This window comes from Poecilia reticulata, linkage group LG17, assembly GCF_000633615.1.
Source record: "Poecilia reticulata strain Guanapo linkage group LG17, Guppy_female_1.0+MT, whole genome shotgun sequence".
NCBI lineage: Eukaryota > Metazoa > Chordata > Actinopteri > Cyprinodontiformes > Poeciliidae > Poecilia > Poecilia reticulata.
The window spans coordinates 27,247,788-27,249,015 of NC_024347.1; the positions used below are offsets into that span (position 1 = coordinate 27,247,788).

Here is a 1,228-nt window from a genome sequence, read left to right on the forward strand (position 1 = left end):
TTGCTGTTTCTAAATGAATATGAACTTGTTTTCTTTGGAAGAAAACAAGTTAATCTTTTTTATTATTTTGACCACTTCTCATTTTCTGCAAATAAATACTACATTTTTGCTTTGAATTTCGGAGACATGTTGTCTGTAGTTCATAAATTAAAAGAACAATGTAAATTTTATCAAACAATTACCTGTAAGAAGTAAAATCAGAGAAACTGATTATTTAAGGTTTTTCCAGAGCTGTTTGTTAAAAGTTTGACCTAAAGAAGAGGGTTACAGTTATGTTTTAACAATGTGAGAGTCTGAGTCGCAGGAGCATTTTCTGAAACTTTTCTCTGCTTTTACTATTTTGCAAATTCCTGTTCATTCTGCATCTGCTGAACAAAATCCCTTTGCCGTTTTCTTTCGTTAGCTTTGATGTTCTTTCGCTCTCACTTACATGAAACGTCTTCCCCGCATGGGATAGCGGCTGTGGGAATTTTTGATAACACTCTGCAAGTGAAATAAGGTTTTATTTATATCCATGTAAAAAATACAGAACAGAGCAAGTATGGAACAATTGCAGGGAACTAAACCACTGTAGAGCTCCCTTCAAACAAAAATATTTTTGATTGTATCTTATAAATGATATATTTATTCTTTCTTTTCACTGCAGCCCGCCTTTGACACGGTTTTTTCTTGATTGTGGTGGTTTGGTAAAAACGGACAAGAAGCCTGCTCTCTGCAAAAGCTACCAGAAGCTGGTGTCAGATCTGTGGCACAGGAACAGGTCGGATATTATCGTCTGTTTATCCCCGTGTTTCTCCCCCTGTTTTTCATCTCTAAACATGTTTTTACAAGCTACACTGAAAGTCCAGGTGTAATTTTTAACACAACCTCACCACATTGTGATAGCTGCTTTCAGAGAAAACATTTTGCAGAAGCTGGAATATAAATTATTTGAGCATATCTCTGCTTTTCTTTAAAAGTTGACTGTTTCCCCCTCTCATTGCAGACCCTCCTACGTCGTTCCAACCAACTTGTTCCAGGGGATCAAAGCCATAAACCCGATGTTTAGAGGGTATTCTCAGCAGGTAGGACGTACTTCATGATGAAACCAGTGTGCAACATACAGTCTCATGCAAAACTTCTCCAAGTTTTACCACAAATATCAATTAATATTTTGGGGATTTTTGGTAATAAAGCTTTACAAAGTATCAGATAGTTGTGAAATTGAAGGAAGATTTTATATATATAT

The 1,228-nt window shown here is 35.7% G+C and overlaps 1 protein-coding gene across 2 annotated transcripts in view; it reads left to right on the forward strand.

Annotated features, from left to right (window-relative positions):
• The window catches only part of usp33 (ubiquitin specific peptidase 33), a 35,725-nt gene that overhangs the window by 17,578 nt on the left and 16,919 nt on the right, over nt 1-1,228 (forward strand). For both annotated transcript variants that reach the window (XM_008434633.2, XM_008434634.2), the window contains exons 8-9: nt 647-760; nt 986-1,064. In XM_008434633.2, the coding sequence (XP_008432855.1) occupies nt 647-760; nt 986-1,064 (193 nt within the window). The remainder of the gene's footprint in view (nt 1-646; nt 761-985; nt 1,065-1,228) is intronic.